At 35.9% G+C, this 22,969-nt stretch overlaps 1 protein-coding gene across 2 annotated transcripts in view; it reads left to right on the top strand.

Moving 5' to 3' along the window:
* GABRG2 (gamma-aminobutyric acid type A receptor subunit gamma2) overlaps positions 1–22,969 on the top strand; it is a 105,176-nt gene that overhangs the window by 8,116 nt on the left and 74,091 nt on the right. For both annotated transcript variants that reach the window (XM_082724353.1, XM_082724352.1), the window contains exons 2-3: positions 21,058–21,209; positions 22,616–22,683. In XM_082724353.1, coding sequence (XP_082580479.1) covers positions 21,058–21,209; positions 22,616–22,683 — 220 coding nt within the window. The remainder of the gene's footprint in view (positions 1–21,057; positions 21,210–22,615; positions 22,684–22,969) is intronic.

The raw sequence follows: 22,969 nt of genomic DNA, 5'->3' as shown, positions 1-22,969 counted from the left end.
AAATCCAAATTTTAGGAGAGTGCAGGAGAGGGTTTCTTTCTTTCTTTTTTTTTTTTAAAGATTTTATTTATTTATTTGACAGATCACAAGTAGGCAGAGAAGCAGGCAGAGAGAGGGGAAAGCAGGCTCCCCACTGAGCAGAGAGCCCTATGTGGGGCTTGATCCCAGACCCTGAGATTATGACCTGAGCCGAAGGCAGAGGCCCAAACCACTGAGCCACCCAGGTGCCCCCATGAGAGGGTTTCTTAATAAAAATTCTTTAAGTCTTTAGTTCCCTACCTTGTCTTCAGTTCTACCTTAAGTTGTGTAAGATAAGAAAATAGGGAAGAGGTCCCTAAGCTTGTAGAATGCCTACACCAGTCATTAATTTTAGATCATTATTGTAAACTTAGTATTTCTAACAGATGTAGATTAGATTCTAGTATAATAAAAAAATAAATGCTGACACATGAAACTCTTTGAAGACAGATTCCTTAATGATATGCAAATAAGGATCTTTTTTCAGAGGGAGTGTGAAACCACTGTCTTTGAGTTTCTTAGCAAAATTACTCAACCAATTATTCAGAGCAAATCCATGTTGTTACTCTTGGTTGCAACATCTATATTAGATTTGAAATGGAAGCAATGGGTTGAACCTGGAGAATAATAAGGAGATAACCCAAGCTGATATTTTACTATTCAAGGTCATGACTATCTTTTCTTTGTGCCTAATAGGTCTGATCATAGAATTAAACTGAATATAATCTGTGACCTAGGTTACTAAATCCGTCACCTTAAGTACCTTTCTGATGTCAGTTTTGCTGTCTTATTAATTTACCACACAGCAGAGACATTTCTCCTATCACATATTTGCTTTTTTATTTTTAAAGATTTTATTTATTTGTCAGAGAGAGGGAGAGAGTGGGGGGGGGGTAGGCAGAGGGAGAAGCAGGCTCCTTGCTGAGCAGGAAGCCTAGTGCGGGAGTGGGTCATGACCTAAGCTGAAGGCAGACGCTTAACCAACTGAGCCACCCAGACATTCCTCAAATATTTTCTTAAATGAAGACATAATTGAGATGCAATAAACTGTAAATTTAGATGTACAGTTAGAAGAAATTTTTTCAAATGTATTTTTACATTTGTAAATTTAGATGTACAGTTAGAAGAAATCTTTTCAAATGTATGCCCTAGTATAACCACCACTCCTATATACATACAAACACACACATACAGTCTTCATTCAATATATATTAGTTTCCATTATACCTGCAGGTTTTCTAATATTCTTTTCCAGTTAATTACCTCTCTATTCTCCCTTTCCTCCCTTCTCCTGCTGGTCTTGCTTGTAATTTTTCTCACAACAGACCATTTTTTTTCTGTTCTAGAACTTATATTGATGAAATTAACACTTCATGTCCAGCTTTTTCCGCCAAACATGTTTTTGACACACAATGATGCTGCACATATCATGAGTTCCTTTTTATTTTTAGGAATCCCATAGTATGAATTATAACATGTATACCCCTTCTCCTCTTGATGTATACAATTTGAGATGGTTTGGATAAAGCTAGTATGAACATTACTGTACAAGTGTTTCTTTGGGCACTTTTCTTATTTTTCTTGGTGAAATTGCTAGAATGTAGAATTATTGTTTATATTATGATAAATTATCAGAACAATTTTCTAATGTGTGACAGTTCAAGTTGCTGCAAATCCTTACACCTTTAGGTATTATCTGCCTTGGCATTAGTCATCTATTTCTATATAAGCAGTTAACCAAAACATTAAAAAAAACCAAAAACACACAAAACCCAAAACCAACTAACAAAAAAACCTCCCCCCATAGCAAGCTACGTCTTACCTCACAAAGCTCTTGAGAATCAAGAATCCACGAGTGACTTCACTGGATGATTCTGGTTCAGGACCTCTCATGAGGTTGTAGTCAAGTTGTTGAACAGGGTTCCAGTTCTTTGAAGGTGCTGGACTAGCCATTCTCAAGCTCAATCTATATTGGCAGGAATCTCCATTTTCTTCACTGGTGATCTCTCCATGGTGATGGAGAGGTGGAGTAAAAAGAAAGATTTAAAGTGAGGGGGAGAGAGAGAAGACTCAATATAGAAGCTGTAGGCTTCTGTAATAAAATCTTATAATTATGTACCATCACTACTGCCATGTGGTATTAGTAACACAGAACAATCCTGATACATAGTGGGAAAAACTTAGATGAATACCAGAAAGATAAACATCACTGGGGACACTGCAGAGACTGGTAACTGAGGTCTTTTGGATTTAAATCATTACAGTGGAAGAAAAATTGTGCCTCTTTGGTTTTTTGTTTGGTTGTGTTTTTTTCTGAAAGAGAAAGAACTCTTGCCTGTGAACAGGTGTGGGGGAGGGGCAGAGTGAGAGGAGATAATCTTTTTTTTTTTTAATATTTTATTTATTTATTTGACAGAGATCACAAGTAGGCAGAGAGGCAGACAGAGAGAGAGGAAGGGAAGCAGGCTCCATGCTGAGCAGAGAGCCCGATGCAGGGCTTGATCCCAGGACCCTGGGACCATGACCTGAGCGGAAGACTGAGGCTTTAACCCACTGAGCCACCCAGGCGCCCCGAGAGGGAGAGAATCTTAAGCAGCCTCCATGCCTAGTGCTGACATGGGGCTCAATTTCACAACCCTGAGATCATGACCTGAGCCGTAATCAGGAATAGGATGCTTAACAACTGAACCATCCAGGTCCTTCTCAGGTTTTTTTGTTTTGATCGATTTTATTATTAGATTTTTAGGAGTACTTTATGAATATCATATAAAAACCCTTCACCTGGGGCGCCTGAGTGGCTCGGTGGGTTAAAGCCTCTGCCTTCGGCTCAGGTCATGGTCCCAGGGTCCTGGGATCGAGCCCTGCATCGCACGCTCTGCTCATTGGGGAGCCTGCTTCCTCCTCTCTCTCTGCCTGCCTTTATGCCTACTTGTGATCTCTGAGTGTCAAATAGATAAATAAAATCTTTAAAAAATTTTTTTCTGACAAAAAACCAAACAAACCAAAAACAACAACAAAAAACCCCTTCATCAGATGTAATAAAAATATTTTTTTCAGTTTTTGGATTTATTATTTACTATTTTTAAAAAATTATTTATTTACTTGAGCGGAGAGGGAGAGAGTCTCCAGCAGACTCCCCACCAAGCACAGAGCCTAATGTTGGGCTTGACATCATGACCGGGCTGAAATCAAGAGTCAGACACTCAACAGACTGAACCACTTAGGTGCCCCTATTATTTACTAATTTATTTAGGTGAGCAAGATGTTTAATTTTAAAGTACAATTTGTCATTGTTTCTATGGTTAGTGTTTTTTCTATCCTGGGAGATTTGCCTCCTCCAATTTGCAAAAACATTTTCATTATTTTTTCTAGAGGCTTTATATTTACAGCTTTCTTTTTTAGCTCTAATATCTGTCTCATTTAATATGTTAGAGAATGAGATTTATTCCCCCCTCCATTTATCCAGTTGCTTCATTTCCATCTTTTGAGGAGATTTTCTTTTTCCTATTGATATTCCTTTGAATTTTGTCAGAATATTAACATAAATGTCTAGGTCTATTTCGGAAATCTGGATTCCATTCCATTGATCTACTGGATTGTTTATTTGTCAGGACTATGTGAATTTAATCATTGTAGCCTTACAGTAAATCCTGAAACAAGGCAACAAGTATGAAACACAAACCGTAGGTGTTCTTCTTTTTGCAAGACCCGATTTGTCTATTTTACATCTTTTATATCTTTACATATTTTTAGTAAATTTGTCAACTTCCACAAACACAAACAAAACAAAAATGTCCTGCTGTGTCTCTATTGAAATAGTATTGAGTATAGATCAAATTGGAAACTATTGATATTCTGACAATGTTTAGTCTTCTGATCCATGGACATGGCTTATCTTTCCCAATGTTTAGGTTTTCTTAACTTTTTCTTACTAATTTATTGTATATTTCAGTGTAAGCATTTTGTACATTTTTCTTAAGTTATTAAGTATTTTGTGTCCTATTTCAAATTATATACTTTTAAATTATTTTCCAAATGTTTATTACTATTATATAGAAAAGCAATTTATTTTGTATATTAATTTTATATCCTGTGGTATTTGTTCTAGAACTTATTCTGGTAGATCCCTTATTATTTTTCATATACAATCTTGTTATCTGCAAATAAAAGTAGTTTTACTTCAGAATGACTTCTTGCAATACGGATATGTTTGTTCTTTCCCATATTAAAATTTGCAATAATTCCCCTTCTGCTATAAGATCCAATTGTTTGAGCTAGGTTGTAGATAATATGCCATATATTTGTTATGTAAAATGGAGACATTTTTAGAGTGAAAGAGGGTATAATTATTGATAATTGTGTCAGTATCACAGGTGCCAGTTGAAACTTCCCAGGCAAACTGGGCATGTGATTACCCATTATGGTCCTTCATGATCTGATTGATCCCTGACAACCTCTCCAATGTTAGCTCCTGATTCTTCATTGGACCTAACTCAACTGTCACGCTGTATTTTATTAGATTTCTTATGGTGGCTTCCTTGTCCTACCTCCTTTAGAGGTACTACTTCAGAGTTCTTACCTCTCCTCCATTTTCTTTTGAAAATTTTCAAATTCTTTTGAAATCCTTTAATAGAGAATTTTCAGAGAGATGTTTTAGGATTGAGAGATAATTTTATTATAAATCTATTCTATTTTTTCTTTTTTTAAAAAAGATTTTATTTACTTATTTGACAGACAGAGATCACAAGTAGGCAGAGAGGCAGGCAGAGAGAGAGGAGGAAGCAGGCTCCATGCCTGGGCTCGATCCCAGGACCCTGGGATCATGACCTGAGCCCAAGGCAGAGGCCTTAACCCACTGAGCCACCCAGGCGTTCCTATAAACCTATTCTATTCCATGACTAAAAAGGAGTATATGGATAATATTTAACTAGGCTAATCATTATATGTGAAAGCATGAAAAAATTTTCAGTAATAAAATCCTATTGATAGGGAAAAGCAAATCAAAACTTCCCAGTCAAAGCCATGTCACATCACAAAAATCTTTTATATAATAAAATAAGGAGCAAATAAAATCAACTTGGTGCCATAAAACCAGGGCTATGTTAGCCATCAGATACTCCTTGAAACATGTGATTTTTTTTCAAGTACCCTTGTGGTCAGCAGGCCATTTGCAGTTTCCAAGGTCCATGATGGGGGCTCCTTTTTGTAGATCTGCTATCATTTCCATAAGCAGGTCAATTTCTCTGATGAATGAGTATCAGAGTGAACTTTTTAGAGAATCAGGTAAGGAGGGAGAGAATTTCTCAGTAATTTTATTCTGTTGGACTTCAGACCCCAAGTAATCCCATAAACAGATACTTAGTAGATGCTCAAGTATCAGTGAAGTTTATCAGAAAAATGCACATAAAGCACGAGTTTGGACATAATGGTTATATACTGTGATTTAGGTGATCTGAATAGTGCCCTTCTTAATTCCTATTTATTTTGGGAATCCTGTTTTGTTTCTAGCCACTCTTTTCCTGGCACTATTCTGGATGCTGAAAAGGAATGAATGAGGCAAACCTAGTCATTGCTCTTATAGAAGTTACTTTCTAGAATAAAGATGTGCTTTGAAAATCAAAACACTACACTACATATAATCATTCTTTTATAAATTTATTTATAGACAGTGTTCTACTTTATATTGATTTGTTTTACTTATTGCCTCTGATTTAAAGAAATTGTGTAACCAGATGTACATTTCACACTCAATCATTTTTTAAACTCATGGACCCATGTGATTCTTTGTTTTCTCCTTGAAATACGCTAATGTGGGATGTCATTCGAGTCTTGTTGAGCTTTAAAGTGCTATGTTGAGTGCGGAATGAAAATAAATGCACAGTGGACAACTTTCTGACTCCTTGTCTCCTGCTTTCCTGCCATAATTAAATATTTGTTGCACTCCTGATACTTGTTTAGCACCGTGGGGTTTGGCGATAAAACAGTGAGAGAAATTTACATTTTTTTAATCCTCTTACACCTTGCAGTCTAGGGACATACAGTAAACAGACTTTAAATAAAGGTAAAAGTTGAAGAAAAAATTGAAAGTGTGATGTGATGGAGAGAAGAAAAGAATTATTTGAGATAGAATGGTCAGGAAAGGCCATTCTGACTAATGGATAAAAAGTTGAGGTTATATGAATATTTTTAAAAAAATCAGCCATGAAAAGATTCAAGAGAAGACCATTCTCATCATAGGTAGCAGCAGGTGCAAGGGCCCTGAATAGAGTAGGAACTGGGTGTGATTTAGGAACTAAAAAAAGGCCCAGAAGGCAGGAGAGTGGACAAGGATCAAAAGTCAGAGCATAGCAGGGCGCTTGGGCGGCTCCAATGGCTAAGCCTCTGCCTTCAGCTCAGATCATGATCCTGGGGGTCATAATTCCATGATCAGGTTCCCTGCTAGGTGGGGGGCCTGCTTCTTCTTCTCCCTTTGCTATTCCTTCCACTTGTGCTCTCTGGCTCTCTGTCAAATAAATAAAATCTTTTTTAAACTTTTATTTTATTTATGTATTTGACAGAGAGAGACAGAGAGAGAGAGGGAACACAAGCATGGGGAGTGGGCGAGGGAGAAGCAGGCCTTCTGCTGAGCAAGGAGCCTGATGCAAGACTCAATCCCAGGACCCCAAGATCACTACCGGAGCCAAAGGCAGACACTTAACAAGTGAGCCACCCAGGTACCCCTGAATAAATAAAATTTAAAAAAAATTAGGTTTTAGGATTTTGGAGGCAGAAAGCTGCTTTCTGTTACATCACCTTGTAGCCTTAGTGAAGAATTTGAATATTATTCCAGATAAGGGCTTTGTGTCAGGAGAAATGCCTCATTTAATAATACCATCAATTTTTTTCTTAAGGAAGACATGTGCCTCTATGATTTGGGGAATGATGAGGGTTGCAATTTACCTACTAATTCTCAATTGCTTACGATTAACTAAATTTTTGCCTTTAAGCTTCCTTAGAGTTATATATAGTATTGTTCTAGATTTTGCTATAAAATCTTAGTGGGATCAAGAATCAGTCTGCTATTATGTCAATTATTTGAAGCGTAGTAATTATTTTATGGCATTGTTATGAAATTATTGCACTACATTTAACTAATATGTTTAAACAGATATGTTTTTACAGGGATGAGTACTTTATATCTAAGAACTGGCAAAGATAGTCTCTTACTTACAGATTAATGTGATTTAGGAGCAGTTACTTGGATGACTGAGTTTTAGATTTTAAGGGATTCTCAGAGAGCATTAACAAAAGTGTACTTATTTCCTATCCATAAAATATGTTGTTGAACTTAATCTCTGAACAACAAAACCATGAAAGGTAATATTCCATCTAAAAGGCTGAAAGAGATCCAAGCATCTCTGTTGCAGTTTAAAAGGAAACCACAGTACCATTTCAGTGATAAATATCTCCTGGGGAGAAAGGAATTAATTAATTAATTAATTAATTGATTGATTGATTTTTAAAGATTTCATTCATCTGATACAGCACAAGTGCACAAGCAGGAGGGAGGGCCAGAGGGAGAGGGTGATCTGTCCAGCAGAGAGCCAGACACAGTGCTTGGTCCCAGGACCTGGAGATCATGACCTGAGCCGAAGGCAGATGCTAGCCCCCAGGTGTACCCCTCAGGAGATTTTTAAATGTTTAGGCTCAATTACCTCATACTTTAATGTCAGGAAATTTTACAAAAATTTTCTATCAAAGAATGTTTCCAGAAGTTCAGTGGTTTAAGTTATAGCATATTAACTTTTTATTCTCTCTGTAGAACAAAATTGACATTTATTAGTAGGCAGTTGTATGAATTTTAACACACACATAAATTATTGTTATTCAGTATTCCTAAGCAGGATACTGAATTATTCTATCATACCTCGTGCCACCCTTCCCCCTGTCCTCAAAAAATCCTTCCTCCTACTGCCCTCTGTAGTCATACCTTTCCCCCAGCAGACAGTTGTTGCCTGCTGGGGGAACACTGATGAATAACTGCTCTGTCATCAGTGTAGCTATTTTTCTTTTCAAGAATATTTAAGTAGAATCATCTAGTTTACTCATCTAGTTTACTCATCTGGTTTACTCAGTATAGTGCCTTTGAGGTTCATCCAAGTTATTGAGGTGTTAGTAAGCACACAAAACAACATTCAAAGTTATTAACCCTAAATGTAAATGTGCATTATGATACCGGTAAACATTTATCAGAATGGGTAAAATAAAAAATAGTGGCAAGATTAAGTGTTAGTAAGGATGTGGAGCAACTAGACTTCTCCATTGCTAACAGGAATAAAAACGGGGAGGAAACTTGGCAATTTTGTATAAAGTTAAACATACTCTCCTGCATACATACTACTTGGCAATCTCACTTGTGTTTGCATCGGAGAGTTAATTTTCTGGAGAAATATCTTTTAAAAACTGATTATCTAGTTTGTTTGTTTTTTTTCTGGAATGCTTACACAAAATGATCATATAAAGTTTTTCCAGACAAATGGAAGTTTCTTCTATTTTGACTTGAGGTTGTACTCTTGGTTGAATTAGGACCATTTCATTATTAGTGATACAATTGAAATGGTAATCAGCAATGTGATTTAACACCAGTGGTAATTAGGTACCTGAGGATACTGGAAAGGGTGGAAAGAATATTGATAGGGAACTTGTAGGAAGAACCATGGATTCTGTGGGAGCCTCTTCTTGCAATCTGTGCATTAGATTTGCAGTCTCTTGGAAAAAGTAATGATATATTACCTAGAAAAGGCAGTAAGGGACCTTGTTATTCCATTAAAGCATTCTCTGCATGGTACGAATTCTTTGTCCTTTAAAGCTTTTAAACTTAACTGCATTGTACAGGATCTACAGTTATAAATATATAAATGATACAAAGTGGCCTTTTTCTATTAAAAATTTTGATTTGCCTCAAAATCAACATGATTTAAAATGCACTTAATCTGGGGTGACGTTAGGATGACTTCAAAGTCCGCTGGGTCTTTTTTTTTTTTTTACAATTTTATTTATTAATCTGACAGCATGAGTATAAGCAGGGGGGTGGCAGGGAGAGGGAGAAGCAGGCTTCCTGCTGAGCAAGGAGACAGATGCAGGACTCCATCCCAGGACCCTGGAATCATGACCTGAGCTGAAGGCAGATGCTTAACGCAGGTGCCCTCCACCTTTTTAACATTGTTCCAGGATTCTAAGTACAAAACTAATTTTGGACTCACTAAAACATATCCATAGAGCACTTATTTATGCTCATTTTCAATACAGAATTTTTTTTTGTTAACATCTACCATATTTTCACAAGCAAAATGTACTGAGGATAGTGTTTAATTCATAAAGATGCCTGTGAATAGAAATGAATAAACACTATTTCTGTCAAGTATTTAAAATTCTTAGTTATATACATTTACATTATATTGGAATAAAAGTGGACTATTCATAAAACAGTAGTAAGGAAACTGAGGAGGAAGAAATCTGAAAGATGAGATAGGACTTGATTAACTTTTTAAAAATTTTTTAAATTTTTTAATTAACATATAATGTATTATTAGCCCCAGGGGTACAGGTCTGTGAATCACCAGATTTACACACTTCACAGCCCTCACCATAGTACATACCTTCCCCAATGTCCATAACCCCACCACCTTCTCCCTACCCTCTCCCCCAGCAACCCTCAGTTCGTTTTGTGAGATTAAGAGTCTCTTATGGTTTGTCTCCCTCCCAATCCCATCTTGTTTCATTTATTCTTCTACCCCCCCAGATTCCCCACGTTGCATCTCAACTTCCTCATATCAGGGAGATCATATGATAGTTGTCTTTCTCTGATTGACTTACTTCATTAGCATAGTACCCTCTAGTTCCATCCACATCATCACAAATGGCAAGCTTTCATTTCTTTTGATGGCTGCATAGTATTCCATTGTGAATGTATGTGTTTTTCTTATTCACATGTGTGGCCTCCTTGCAAATATGAGAAAAATTTTGCATGTTTATATATGTTACCTTTTATTTTGCTAAAGAGGGATATTATATATATAGACACACACACATCTATATATACCCCACATCTTCTTTATCCATTCATCTGTTGATGGACATCTAGGTTCTTTCCATAGTTTGGCTATTGTGGACATTGCTGCTATAAACATTCGGGTGCACATGCCCCTTCAGATCACTACATTTGTATCTTTAGGGTAAATACCCAGTAGTGCAATTTCTGGGTCATAGGGTAGCTCTATTTTCTACTTTTTTTTTAAAGATTTTATTTATTTATTTGACAAGGAGAGAGAGAAAGAGAGAGATCGATCACAAGCAGGCAGATAGGGAAGCAGAGAGAGAAGGGAAAGCAGGCTCGCTGTCAAGCAGAGAACCCGATGCGGGGCTTGATCCCAGGACCCTGAGATTGTGACCCAAGCTGAAGGCTGAGGCTTAACCCTCTGAGCCACCGAGGCGTGCCTATTTTCAACTTTCTGAGGAACCTCCATGCTGTTTTACATATATATATATATGTAAAATTCCACATGAAAGTCAAAATTCAATCAGCCACCTGAATAAATTAGCTCTATGTTTCTAAACATATGAATCTTTTTTTTTTTTTAAAGATTTTATTTGTTTATTTGCCAGAGATCACAGTAGACAGAGAGGCAGGCAGAGAGAGAGAGGGAAGCAGGCTCCCTGCTGAGCAGAAAGCCTGATGCGGGACTCGATCCCAGGACCCTGAGATCATGACCTGAGCCAAAGGCAGCGGCTTAACCCACTGAGCCACCCAGGTGCCCCATAAACATATGAATCTTAAAAGAAAACTGAAATATTTCATTTTTTGCTCTCACAGAACAGACTCCAAAGATTGAATTTTTAATATATTTTGAATATATTTGAATAAACATCTGAATATATACAGATATTACATGCAATAGAATCAGCCTTCTTTTTTGCACACTGCTTTTCAGTGTACTGAACTGAAAATGACCCTAAACCTGGGCCAGTTTAACCTTTGGGAGTAAGTACACAAAGTTTTTCTTATTCACATGTGTGGCCTCCTTGCAAATATGAGAACAATTTTGCATGTTTATATGTGTGACCTTTTATTTTGCTAGAAGAGGGATGAAAAGTTGTGTCAGTTCTTCAAAATGGTTTATGTTCTAGAGAAAACTGTCCTTCTCACTATGGAAATTGAGATTTCATAGTAAATGTAGAGGCACGTCAATGGAAATAGACTTAACATCAAGGTGGAGTTACTGCAGACAGAGATTAGTCATGGTCTACCATGTGGCAATGTTCTTATTATTGTCTTACATTTGTTAGTTTAGTTTTCTTGCTTCTAGCTGCTCAGGTGTTTGTTTCCTCAAGTAGATGAAAGGTGTTTTGATATCAGCATTGAACTTCCTACTTCCAACTGCAACTGTGCTTTGCACAAAAGAATCTCAAGTAATTAATTGAAGGACCAAGAAATATAAACCTATAAGGCATTATCTCCCAAATCTGGCCACCTTCATGGTTTTTGCCACATCAAAGTGACACCTGTCATTTATTTTACTTAAATTTTTCATAAAACCAATATCTTTTTAAAGTAATTATTTAATTTACTACCTTTAATAATTACAGTAATAAAATCTGGAAAATCAGGTTTACTTTTCATAATACAAGACAACTGCAAAATAAATACAATGAAACCAGTACAATGTTATCATATCTTAATACCAAATTTTCTGCTGTAAGTACTGAGCTTGATGGTCTCCTTAGAAAGTAGATTAGTAAGTTGGAGAATGTGATTAAAAACAAATTATAAATAAACCGAGATGTTGTCCTTAATATAATTGAATGTGTTAAAATTAAAAAGGGAAACATTTTCAAATTATGTGCTTCAATGTCTTACTGCTCTTCTTACGTAACACTTAAATTTGTCTTGGTTACCAGGGACAGGTGTCCTAAGTTCCAGGAACCACTGATATGGGATAATTTTATTTTTTTTAAATTTTATTTATTTATTTGACAGACAGAGATCACAAGTAGGCAGAGAGGCAGGCAGAGAAAGAGGAAGGGAAGCAGGCTCCCTGCTGAGCAGAGAGCCCAAAGCTGGGCTCCATCCCAGGATCCTGGGATCATGACCTGAGCCTAAGGCAAAGGCTTTAACCCACTGAGCCACCCAGGTGCCCTATGGGATAAGTTTAATAGGACATAAATTTTGAGGGTGATGCTATTTTGAACGTCCAGTGCACAATGAAACACTACTAAGTGACATTTGACTTTCTTGAGAGTAATCACCAAAGTGATACTTATTTTAGCAAAAAGTCTGAGAGCTCTATTATACTCTCTTGCACTAGCTCTTAATTCTTGCTGCATCTTAGAATTTCTTGAACACCAATGTCTTGGTCCCATCCTAGATCAATTACTTCAGTATCTTAAGAGGCAGGCCTTCAGCGCTGGTATTTTTTTTTTTTTTTTAAAGCTCTCTAGGTAATTACAACATGCAGTTCCGGTAAGGACGACTGGTCTATACAATGCATTGAGCATTCAGTATATGCTTGACATTGTGCATTCCTAGTAAATGATTAGTTATTAGACAGAGGAAGAAATACAAAATATTTCCTTCTTAGAGTATTTCTTGACGGTATAAAATTACAAACTTCTCTGGCATTAGCCTACAGTTTACATATTTCTGTGGTTAAAGTTGGTCTTGGATTCCCATAGTCAGAATTTAGCAACTCTGTGTGCATTCCATGTATGTTTCTAGAATGGGGAAGAGCAACCCTCCAAATTGTATTGGTCTAGTATATCATCACGGTGTTGTCACGGTCCAATAATAACACAAGTGCAGTGGCTAAGTTCTGCTACCTCATAGAAAAAAAAATGTTGCATGGGACCAACATAGTTATGGCTCCACTTCCTTTTAAAAATCCCACCTGAATATATAGTGTGTAAGATAAGTTGTCTCAGTTTCCCAGGATCACTGAGGTTTTGAAGCCATAGCTTCTACCCTGTGCCAAAGTATATACAAACAAGAAACCAAATGTTACTTTTATCACTTAGTAAAAAAATCACATAAAAGAACTTTATATATAAAGCAACACATTAAGAATTTGTCAGCTTAATGACCATAGTTATCATTATAAATATCATTATTTATACCGTAAGAATTCTTGTACCTATTGACATTCTTACAACAATTTAGCGTGAACACTTTTATTTCTATTCTATCCAACAGTTACAGACAGTTGCTTTCTGGGGCTAACCTTGGCCTTCCTTTATTTTTAACTCTCAAAAATATCTTCAATGTATGTAACCTGAGTTTTTACGCACAAGGAATTATAGCATAAGTGATGGCAGTCATGTGATGGCATGTTATATAGGCAGCTCATTTTAGTATTAGCTACAATTTTTACACATGTGCACCTTTAAAGAGTGAATTTTTCCATGTAAATTTCCACAAACACTACATTTTAAAAAATAACCCATACTCTCATTGATTCACCCAGTATTTCGGAAAGTATTCACTGTGTGTCTTGGTAAGTGCCAGACACTTGGCAAATTTTCAGAAAATGATACTGTTGGAGACAGAAATATTTCTTGTTCTTAGGAACCTAATGTTCTACTGGTAACACTCACACCTAAACCTAATTTTTTATAGTGCTGTGTTGTTGTTGTTGTTGTGAAGTAAAACATAGAAAAGTACAAAAGACCTAAATATGGCTCAATGATTCATCACAAAATCCATATAACCTCAAACCACAACTGCAAATAAAACATGGCCAGCACACTAGTAAACCTCCTCCCTTCCTTCCTCATTTTCTTTTTTCTCTTCCCCTAAAGAAACCATTGTCCTGACTTTCAGCTCTATAGTTTAATTTTGCCTTTTATTAAATTTTATATAAGCAGAAACATAGCATGTATGTGTGTGGGTGAGTGTATGTGTAACATCTTTTGCTCAATTTTTTTTTTCAGATTCATGTTGCTGAATTTAGCAGTAGCTCACCAGTTTGTATTCTGTGATATTTAAATTTGTGAATATACCATCTTTTATTAATCTATTATACTGGGTTATGTTCACATCTGTTTGGGTTATGTTTTGTTTTATGTTCACATCTATTACTAATAATACTAATAAAGCAACTAAACATTCTTATACATGTGTTAGAGTAGAAATGAACATGTGTTTCTTTTTGAAATCTAAAGATGGACTTTTTGGGATATGAAATAGAAGGTGATGATCATTACCAGATAATACCAAAATGTTTTCCTTCCAGCAGTGAATGAGTCCTAGATGCTCCTCATTCTCCCACTTTTGTTTAAGAAAGATTAAAAAGGGTGGATAATCCAAGGAAAATGGACTTCAGGGATAATCCTAGACCTCACACTGATGGATTTTTTCCTGTGTAAACTGTTTGACCCCAGTGAATATTGTGGTTGCCTTTTCCACATTTCCCCTCCTTGCTTTATTAATTATCCCAGTTTTCACTGGTATCTGTGAAGTCCAGATGCTTTTGGTGGAGCTGTTCCATCTTGGATACTGATGATAGGATAGATAATCAGATGAAAATAGTTAACATAATCTCATCCTCTAACCATAGATTTCAGTTTCATTTGTATGAATTCGTATGTATTGGCTAGTGATGAACAAAATTAGACTCTCTGAGGACTTTTCTTTATGAAGAAACTTCTGGAAGAGTATTTCTATTCATAGATGTAAATAAGGAGGCATAGAGGTGTAAGGAGTTGTTAGCATCTCTTGACTGCATAGTCAAGCCATGTTTGGGTGGAAGTTGACACTGTGAAGAATAGAAGGGTAAGCTGGAAAGAATCTGAGTTTTCACATACATAGTTGCGAAGCCATCTAGAGCACTGTGCAGCTGATCCTACATTAAGCTTTGTGATTATATATGTCAGTGCCTCCCAATTTGGTTTGAATGCCCTGATACTTGCAATGAAACTTAGGTAATAAAACCACACAGACAGTTATTTGATATGGGTCATTGGTGATTGCTAATAAAAGAAACAGTTTGCGTTTACATATTGGATATTTGTGTCTCATAACTGACTTGGTCAAATAAACATATTTACCAATAACCATGAACCTAATATTAAAAAATTGACCTGGTAAGAGCTCAGGAAGTCATCATAATTAGGACAATTCATAATCAGAATTGATGCTTGGGGATTTATTTCCTTGCTGTATCTCTCCTCTTTTTGAATATTCATACTCATGTGTACATACACAAGCAGAGAGCACCTTTCCCAACAGGTTCTGCATTGGTTACTTACATGTCCTTACTGGGAGGTAGAGAATCCCAGAGGCCACTAAAGACCCTGTGTGAAAGAGTAATTGGTGCTCCAGTGTTTTTGTTCACAGAATACCACACTATCCTTCAAGAGCTCCCAGTCCTGGGTGATACAGAGTGGCGTCCCCTCCTCCCATGGTGGGATTATGTGTTCCCTGTGTCTTTGGAGACATATACTCACTTTTCAAACCTGTTTTGACACTTTCTACCAAGTCTGCTTTTTGCAGTGGCTAGAGGACATCCTTTAAAATGAACTGGTTGATATGTATGCCTTGCCCCTGCAGTGTACATTGCTCTCCAAGGTGAGAAAGACTATGAGACAGTTTATCACATGCGTGAAGTTAAACTGTGAGCTCTGCTTTTATTCCTCAGTATGGGGAGATCAAATTATTGGTATCTGTAACAGAAAGCTTACGATATTTGAATGTTACTAACTTTGTGCTGAAGGTGCCATACTTTTATTGAGCTCGGACATAAACTAATTTATTGCCCTAAAGGAAAATTAGCTTGAGCAATATTTATTTTGGATGATATTATTTTTTGATGAATGTACAGTAGCAGATTCTTTGGACCCAATTTCTTTTTCAAAACCTTGCAGCATGATGGTTAAACATTTTGGTTTTAGCCAACTGAAGTGACTGTTGGTAAGTATCATTGTTTTTCTCCACTGGCAAAATGCAGATAATTATAGGAATATCAGTGTTTTAAGGATTGGGAGAATGTATGTGAAGTCCTTAAAGCTATTCCTAGGACATAGTGAATATTGAAAAGTAGCTATCATTGGTATTATTATTTACCTTAGGAAAACTGGTTAGCAAGAACACTTATTATTTCCACATCTTAATTAAGCATGCACTGGTGGAATTTATAGTCTAGGAATGGAGACATATGATAAACAAATCAATACATGGACATGGTAACAAATGCTATGAAGCAATCAAGGGACTGGCTAGAGCCATTATGAAAGGTGGAGTGAGTGACAAAGTTAGATAAAACAGTAAGGGGTGACCTCTATGTGAAGGTGATATTTGTGTTCAAATGTAAGAAGGAATAAGACATGCCAAATATTGGTGTGGAAGATGAAGAGAAGAAAAGATTGTAGTCAGTAAGGACAAGCCATGCAATTAGACTGGAATTTGGCCAAGTTTCTGGAACTTAGCAAACTTAGGTAACATGAGCACATAAGGGACAACACGTTCTTCTCTTACTGATGTTTTTGAAGTGTGAGGATCCTCACTGGAATCTATGGTCTGATGAAAATGTGGGGTAGAAGGGTAGCTTTGTGAAAGTAGTAAAAGGAAGGAATAGAGATTTAGGTCATATAAGCAGTGGAGATTCAAAGTAGAGGTAATACTAACACAGCAGAAAATCTAATGCATAGGAATTTTTGATAGAAAAGATCCACAAGGTTTCATTTTACTGACCTATATATCTTGATGTATTTTGACATATACAATGCCCTGCATTTAACTCATTGCTCCTATAAAATAAAAATAAAACTTGTACCAACAAAATATTACTAAAACTATGAAAGAATGAAACACTAATTAAAACAGTTTAAAGATGAATAATTTTTTCTTCTTACCTATGTCAGAGAAAGAAAAAAAAATATATATATATAAATATATATTCTATCTTTATGATGCCAAGTACTAATGGATTTTTAAAATACCTGAATGAAAAGACAAATGTTTTTATATCTCACCCAAATGTTTGCTGTTATACTATTCTGAGATGGTAAGGTGGCTAGCTTTTCCCCCCCAACAAAACTTTAATCTTTATCAAATTTGTGGAAATCTGAGGTACATGGAATAAAACTTAAAATTCTATAAACTGCATGATTAGCCTTTAGTGTCAAACATACAAAATATGTGCCAAAATTCAAATATTTAGACTCTTTTATATAATTGGGAACAACATCTCCCTAAGCAACTATCAAATATTTTTTTTTTGTTTTTCTGAGCCATTTTTTTAAATAAAATCAGCTTTTGTTTCTGATTTTGAACACGAGCTTATTACATGTTGTAATCATGCATAAATTCAAATCATGCTTGAAAGTGGAAATATGAAAATAAAAATCTAATTTACAACATGGAAAAATCTAATTTACAGCATGGAGACACAGGATTTAAAGCAGGAACCTGGGGATATGTATTTTGAAAAACCTACTCCTTCCCCCCCACCCTCGGCATTCACCTCCACCTTCTCTGCCACATACACACAGACAACACTGGTTTAAACACTTTGTGACTGAGATTCTCAAAAGTTAATATGCATATGAATCACTTGAAGATTTGTTGAAGATTTTGATTCAGATGTCTCAGGGGGCCCAAAGTTCTGCATTTCTAGCAATATCCTAGCATTGCTCATGCTACAGGTCCAAGGATCCTAGGCAGATGTCTTTCTAGCATTTCTAAAAAAGCTTTCAAAGATGAAAACTTTACAACCTTTTCTGGTACTGTCTTTGACAAATTTTCACTCAGACTATGAAAACATGTTTTTCATTATGGTAAGGTATTTTAAGACCAATTTCAGTTTTAGTTCTCTTTTTAGAAGATTACTTTGTTAAACGAAAGGGCACAAGAAATAACTTCTTGTAAAGACTGTTAAATTCAGATAGGTGGCTATAGCTAGAAATTCAACTTTATGTTTGCACTTGGTGCACTCAACTGTCCGTTTTCTTGCATCATTATCAATCTGTTTCTGCCCAGGCTTTCTTGTGGGGTTGACAATGCCACAGAATGCTTTGTCTAATGATCAGACTTCATTATTCCTAAACAGTTTACCTACAAATGCGGAGGTCTTGACTCTAAGGAATTCTAGAGAAAACAGCCAACGTTAAATGAGAGAGGCTTTTTTTTTTTTTCTTTTTAAGGCAAATTTGGAAACAATCCCAGATTATGCATCAGCCCCATTAATTTAGAACTCAGCTGGGAAAACTCCGGAGAATAAAAACTTCATTTATTTATAATGTAGGGGTTCATTATTTTTCTTTCTGGAAAACATCTGTTTTTAGTTTTTCTCAGCACGTATTAGATAAAAGCCTGAAAGCAGAATCTGGAGATTCAGGTTTTGGTTGCATGGTTGGAGCTGTTATAAATCTAGCAGTGGTCACTTTATAACAATAATTATAAAGGACCTATTTTCAGGGAGATATGTCAGGCATTGTGTGAAGCACTTAGTAACCATTATCTTAACCATACACAAAAGTAAGATTAAAAAAAGTAACCATACACACACACACACAATAATAAAAAAAAAAAAAAAAAAAAAAACTAGCATTAACTCTATTTTAAAAATGAAAACTTTGTGAAGTTTGGCAAGGCTAAATAACTTGCCCCAGGTCATAAAATAGTAAATGATAGAAACCATTTAGAAAGCAAACCTAGTATTTTTTAACTCCAAAATATATACTCTTAATTTCTCAACTTTTTTTTTTTTTTAACCTCTCTCAGGCTAAGTAGGCAACCCCAATTATGACAAAATCTACCATGGATACTTTTATATGAAATAATCTATTTGTTTATTGTTTTGGCCTCTAATAGATGCTGATTCTTAAAGATTTATTGATGCGGTTCTGGAAAGTAGTATTACTTCTATGCAAGTATCTCTTTTATTTTCACTTAATGTATTTTTCCTTTTACTCTGCCAGATGATAGTAGCAACAGTAAAACGGAACCTTCATGCTGGGATGATTTACTTGGTAGTATGAGGAGTTGCTATAAGTGTGAACCAAATGATTTAATATCTATTCCCTTCCCTTGAAGAAACTTAATAGGGTGCATTTGTCTGAGGGAGAGAGAGAAAGACAGATACAGAAAGGGACACAGAGGAGGGGAGGGAAAGGAAGAGGGAAAGCTTTTTTTTTAAGACACTTTTGCATGAACAAATTAAATGGTGGTAAAATTCTGTAATGATGGTATCCAGTGGGCCAACCACATTCTTTTCTCAGTTATTGGAGGGTTTGAAAATCTCTTGGTCAGAGAGCTTTTTTTTTTTTTCCCCCTTCTTAAACTAGTGAGATTTAGGTCGTAGAATGAAAATTCTATTAGGCAGTATTCAGCAACACTCTAGAGAAACGATGAATTGAGGTCCAAGAAGGATTTTCCTAGAACTGGCCTCTGCCAATACCAGCGCCTTTTTCTTGGAGAGCTTCTTGAAGTTTTGTCCGGCCCATCATACCCTGTATGGGTGGTTTATGAAATTTAAATGCTGTTTAAAGTCATTCTGCTAATTGAAGTGCCAGACGTTAGACTGGCTCTGTGAGGTTTGATGCAGATGTGTGGCTCAGTTTTGATAATGGTTCTTCTGTATAAAGCTTTAAAGGAATAAAAGAGGAGATTACTTGCTTACTAAATTGATCCATGCCAGTGATTACTCTTAAAACTTCAGCTTCTGTGTTCATTCTCAAGCCAGATTAACCACGCAATCGGCTTTCTTCTACCATATGGAGTCATCTACTTATCTATATATGCACACATATACGCACATATACTTTATATATATAAACGGAATGAGTGAGATTGAAGAAAGATTAATATGGTTTGTGTGTGTGTGTGTGTGTATTTAGGGTAATATGGCAGTGGTTTGATTTCTGATAAGATCCATTCTGTAGCATGTATTTATGTAAATAAACTGAAATGGGGATGGGGAACTTCATATTTTAAGGTTTTTTTTTTTTTTTTAATTTTACCATAAGCCACAGAAGTAACCAATATTCACTGAATGCTGATAAAAATGGCAGCTGTTGTAAGGTTTGTATTGCCCCTAGATCTGGAAAATATAATCCTATAATTCTCTTGAGTGGGGGTGGGGTGGGAAGAGGGGAGTTGGAATTTGGAGCAAGGGGGAGAGGCAAGATACAGGAATTTCAGTATCTTTCCAAAGTCAGCCTTAACTTTTGGCCATAATTGTGGGAGTTTTCAGACAGGTTTGGGCATGGAAAACTGAGTCACAGGATATTATGCAGTTTTTCAATCATTCAAAGTAGGCAATTTCAATTGCACAATGATAGTATATTAAATATTAGCATGAGTTTCTGGGTTAGGAACTTTTGCTATAACAAAGAGTGGTTTAGAATCTCCAGCTACATTTTTCTTCATAGTACCAGGTTCTTAACAATCAAAGATAAATGAACCGCCCTTGCTTTCAGTGCAAGTGAGGGGAAAAAAATGCACATACACACACCCTGGGGGAAGAAAAAGCAGCAAGACTAAGTTCTCCTTAGTAGTTCAATTGAGAGGGGAGAGGCTTGTCTGGCGCTTTGTGGGAGTGAATCTAATTATCAGTCTCTTGCTTTCATTAATAGGTTGAAGCAAGTTAAGTTCTTAAGGGAGGAAGAAGTAGACATTTTGTCTGAATTCTGAGACTACATTATGATCATTTACACATCACTTTCACAAAAATGTTTTTTTCTTAGTAAGTCCTTCATGAGATTGGCTAGGTGGACAGGAAGAACATCAACAATGGAAAAGGCAAAAATCACTTGTAAAACATAGTATACTGACAGATGGGAAGACAGAGCATTCTGGAAAACTGTAGAGTACACTTTAATAAATTTAAATCTATATCTGTGCTGTGTAATTAGCTAGATGGAGCCTCAGTGAAAAATTTCACTATCATCCGTTGTAATACATTCCTGTAATCCTATTTCATTTCTCCTTTCTCCCCGGTGGTCTGTGAGTAAAAAAATCCTTTTGGATGTAGTCTCTTTGCTTCCTGACCAACATTTTTGTTTTCTTAGCCTCACTAGCCAAAAATCTGATGACGACTATGAAGATTATGCTTCTAACAAAACATGGGTCTTGACTCCAAAAGTTCCTGAAGGTGATGTCACTGTCATTTTAAATAATCTCCTGGAAGGATATGACAATAAACTTCGGCCTGATATAGGAGGTATGTTCAAGTAATTTGTGATATGGTAGAGATAGAAACAAACATTGATAACATTGATAAACAAACATTGATCAAGGCAAAATGAGGGAAGAGGATCCATAATCTTCAAGTGAGGTGTGAGAGCTGGAAATTCAAATTCTCCTAGATATCTGAGACAAAGGCTGTGGAAGGAATGTGACAACTTCTTTATGAAGTAACATCAAAAACAAACATGTAAATAATGGTAAAGAAAGGATATATTAGTTACCTACTCGGTGCCACAAAACATCACAAATCTCAGTGGCATATAATAATATGCATTTATTTAACACTTTGCCAGGAGCAGTTCATCTAAATTAAGCCAGGTTTGGGCTGATCATTTAAGAAACCTGTATCTTCATTCTATTCCTGGGACCAGGAGACTAGGAGTATCCTTCTCATGAAAATAACAAAGAGCAAGAAAGAAAGTGGAGGCTCGTACATAAGAGTTAATGCTTAGGATTAGAACTACCATACTCACTTGTGCATGTTAGCCAACACAAGTTAGATGGTCCAGCCTGAAGTTCAGAGGCAGTGAAGCAGCCTCACTTGGGTGAAGGCAGAGGTATCGATGCCCGGACTAGTGAAGAATTCAATCCAACACAGAAAATTACGGCATGGCACTTTAAGGGAGAGTGAATAAAGATGAGAAAAACATCCTTGTTGAATTGAAGCACAGAATGGTGATAGGAATTCTTGTTCATTAAATCTTAAATGAAAATGGAGAACGTCCATTTGGTCATGGATGGCATACTACATGATTTTTAATATCAGTCCTCTTTGACAAATAAGTGTGTATTGGGTTTCCATATGGTTTCCTCATGTTATTTGATGGGTCACACAATTGAATAAGTCATTGAAGAAGATTGATTTTGTGTGGGCTGAGGTGTATGCAGATAAAGTGGTCATGGCAGGAATCAACAGAGGGGAATGTTTCAAAAACAATTCATAATATTTGTTGCTCTTCATGTTTGTAATGAATATTTTTTCTGGATCACTAAGTAGTTTTGTTTTTTTTTCTACATGGGTCAATTCAGGTTACCATGCCCAAATAGATTCTAGGGCTTAAAGATCTATCTGAAATATCTGAGAGAAGGTGGAAGAAAATCTGAGCAGTGTTTTCTTATTTGTTCATTTTAATGCAATTGTAAAGAATAATCAGTTTCAAACCCTAATATGATTAGTTACTGCATTTATGTGCTTAAAAGGAGATTTTTTTGGGAAAAACAAATCGTTATTTATAGGTAGTGAATTAGTTACTGACACCAAGTTAGTTGTGAGTAAATCACTTCTAATACAGCAAAATAAATTTACTTCTTGAGTAACACAGACTAAAGCATTAAGATGTTGTGCTTCTCCATATGCACATATCTGTCATTCTCTTTCAGTGAAACCAACATTAATTCATACAGACATGTACGTGAATAGCATCGGTCCAGTGAATGCTATCAATATGGTAAGTTTCTAATAGTCTATTTTATTAACATATTAGAAGATGTGGCATCATAAAAATAGCAAAGAATATGTCAATAAGAAAATTCATAAGGGAGAAATAATCTTTCAGTTTCTTTTTTCTCTATTGTAATATGAAGATAATTATTTTTTATAATTTGTTATGAGAATTAAATGTGATCATATGTATACTACTTTTTGAAAAATGCTATACTTTTAAAATTCAACAATCATTGCTTACTTGGTCAGTATAGCTTATTAGATAATAAAATACAATACTCCACTAATTT

The sequence above is a fragment of the Mustela nivalis genome (genome assembly GCF_964662115.1).
Source record: "Mustela nivalis genome assembly, chromosome: 3".
Classification (NCBI taxonomy): Eukaryota; Metazoa; Chordata; class Mammalia; order Carnivora; family Mustelidae; genus Mustela; species Mustela nivalis.
This window is presented reverse-complemented; position numbering and strand designations above follow the sequence as displayed.